This window comes from Propithecus coquereli, unplaced genomic scaffold (assembly GCF_000956105.1).
Source record: "Propithecus coquereli isolate 6110/MARCELLA unplaced genomic scaffold, Pcoq_1.0 Scaffold197, whole genome shotgun sequence".
NCBI classification, from domain to species: domain Eukaryota; kingdom Metazoa; phylum Chordata; class Mammalia; order Primates; family Indriidae; genus Propithecus; species Propithecus coquereli.
In genome coordinates, this window is record NW_012144633.1 from 332,461 (window position 1) to 335,441 (window position 2,981).

The 2,981-nt window shown below is 39.4% G+C and overlaps 1 protein-coding gene across 1 annotated transcript in view; it reads right to left on the bottom strand.

Moving 5' to 3' along the window:
* Positions 1–2,981, bottom strand: part of GDAP2 (ganglioside induced differentiation associated protein 2) — a 138,555-nt gene that overhangs the window by 127,433 nt on the left and 8,141 nt on the right. Inside the window, exon 2 of the mRNA XM_012643423.1 lies at positions 72–314. Coding sequence (XP_012498877.1) covers positions 72–247 — 176 coding nt within the window. The 5' untranslated portion in view covers positions 248–314. The remainder of the gene's footprint in view (positions 1–71; positions 315–2,981) is intronic.

The following is a 2,981-nucleotide window of genomic DNA, read 5'->3' on the forward strand; positions in this document are numbered from 1 at the left end:
AGAGAAAACAGTTTGGAAGAAATTATAAGAACATGCTATCTCCTCATGATACGACGTAATTAAAGAATTACCAAAGAACCACTTTTCCATTGACATCCTTATTATAAAGAAAAGGTGATCTAATAGTGTCTTCCTGAAATATTTCAGCTGTAGTATCAGAAGAATTTAATTCATCTTCACATGAGTCACCCCAGTTCGTTAGTGTATCCACATCTACAAACTGGGAAGGTGCACCCAAAGGATCCATGGAATGAGAAGTTTGGTTTGTCTTTTCCCAAATTCCTCAGCAATTCAGTATTCACTGGAGACTTTGGCTTAAGAGAGAGAGAGAAAAAAGAACATTTTAATAGAGAAGCACAATATTACTTGAATTCCATTAAATTAAAAAATAAAACTCTAATATGAAATACTCCAATGGTACATTATGTGATTATAGTCACTTAAGTAGTCCATTAAAAACAACAGACAACAAAAAATTGCTACAATTTTTCTAAAACCAGAATAAAGGGAGATTATTTAATCATAAATTCTTTTCAAAGAATTACAGCCATTAAAATAATCACATGGCTCGCCAGTTCTACTTTCCAGAAATAGGACTATTCATTCAACATTTTCTGAGTGCCTACTATTAAAAAAAAAAAAAAGTGCTAGATGCTGCAAAAGATACAAAGATAAATTACTTGGCCTCAAGGCCACATATAGCCCTCCAGATGTCCAAGTGTGGCCCCTCAACAGAATCTAAACTTCAGAGGACAAATCCCTTTATTAAAATGATTTGTTCTGTAAAATTTGATTCAGTCAAAAGGCTGCACTCAAGGATCCAGAACTGCATGTGGCCCCAAGACCACAGGTTCTCCACCCCTGAAAGAGTTCAGTCTGATGACAATGTAGAGGATATATTGAGTAAGACAAAACGAAACGCAGGGAAGTTACTGCAATCAATTAGCAGGAGATGAGAAATGTTTCAACTAAGTAGCAAAAGAGATAGAGAAGGAGGCATAAATTTAATAGGCAAAATACAAAGGAAGAATGAACAGAAGCTGACAATTTATAGGATATGGTATATGAGACAGCAGTGTGGTAGGTAGTTGGATGTACCGAAATGTGGAAATTAGAAGAGGAGGGTGATAGGAAGACACATAGTGTCAAGTACTGAAGAAAAATCATGGGAAATGCCACCAGAGAAAAGGACAATCAATCTGCCAATAAGTCAGCTGCTTCAGCAAAACGGTAGGTTCATTCAACCAATAAATCTTTGTAAGCATCTATTATGTATTAGCTAGTATTCTGGGTACTGGGGATATGCTGGTGAATAAGACAGAGCAGTCCCTGCCTTGGGGGGCTCATGCTTCTGTGGAGAAGAGATGAGATGGTAAGTGATAAAGAAGCAAGCAGGTACCTAACAGTATGACTGGAGGCAGTAAGTATTATGAGAGAAAAGGTGACATCTGAGCAGAGTTAAAGTGGGAGAGCAAGCCCTGTGACATTCTGGGGTGTCTTTCAGGCAAAAAATATAGCAAGTACAAAAGCCCAAAGGGCAGGAAGGAGCTTGGTGCATTCTAGGAAGAGCAAGGAGATCCCTTGGCTAGAGTAGAATAAGCTAGGACTAGGTGATGAGTGGTAGGTAATGAGGCTGGTGGAAGAGGGAAAGGCCAAGATGATACAGTTTATAAGCCACGGTAAGAAGTTTAGATTTTTTTTTTTTTTTGAGACAGAGTCTTCCACTGTCGCTCAGGCTAGAGTGCTGTGACGTCAGCCTAGCTCACAGCAACCTCAAACTCCTGGGCTCAAGCGATCCTCCTGCCTCAGTCTCCCGAGTAGCTGGGACTACAGGCTGGCATCACCACACCCAGCTGATTTTTCTATTTTTAGTAGACACAGGGTCTTACTCTTGCTCAGGCTGGTCTCCAACTCCTGACCTCAAGCAATCCTCCTGCCTCAGCCACCCAGAGTCCTAGGATTATAGGCATGAGCCACCAGGCTGGGCCAGAAGTTTAGATCTTATTCTAAATATGTGGGGAAGCTATTAGAGGATCTTGATCAAGATAATGACTAAGTATAAACAACAGAGATCAGTAGAAAATGATTACAGTAATCTAGGTGAGATGATGGTGGTGAGAAATCTTAGATTTGGAATGTATTTTGAATCAACAAGACTTGCAAGATGTATATAAAGGGTGGGGGAAAAGAGCAGAATCAAAGATAACTGCTAGATTACTTGCTTAAGCAACTGAGTAGATGGTAATGCTATTTACAGAGGAGGGGGAAATTGCATTAGGTTGTAGGGTGGAATGATAATCAAGGGACTTTTTATTCTTATGTCTTTTTGGATATGCTAAGTTTGAGATGATGTGTTTATATCAAACATACAATTGGCTATATGAGGCTAGAAGTTGAGCTAAAGACATAAATTTGGAAGTCTCAGCATATGGATGGCATTTAAAGCTATGGGAACTGGACAAGATAGCCTAGAGAGTAAATGCAAAAAGACAAAAGAGATTCAAGGACTGGATCCTACAGCAAAATTCAGAGGTTGGAAAGAGGACAAGTCAGAAAGTGAGATGAAGAACTGGTAAGAAAGGAAGGAAAATCAAGAAAGTATGGTAGCCTAAAGGCCAAGTAAAGAAAGTATTTCAAGGAGTGCTTGAGAAGAATCATAGTTCAATGCTACGGAAAGGCTGAGAACAGGACTAAGAACTTATTAGTGGATTTGGTAAGTTAGAGGTCGCTGGCAATATGAACATACATGAGAGCTGATATATGATCAGGGAAAGAAAGCTGGTGTGTGGACAAACCCACAGCCAACATCATAATGAATGGGGAAAACTTGAAAGCATTCCCACTTAGAACTGGAAAAAGACAAGGATGACCATCGTTACCACTTCTAATCAACATGGTACTAGAAGTTCTAGCCAGAGTACTCAGGCAATAGAAGGAAATTAACGGTATCCAAATGGGGAAAGTGGAGGTAAAACTATTGC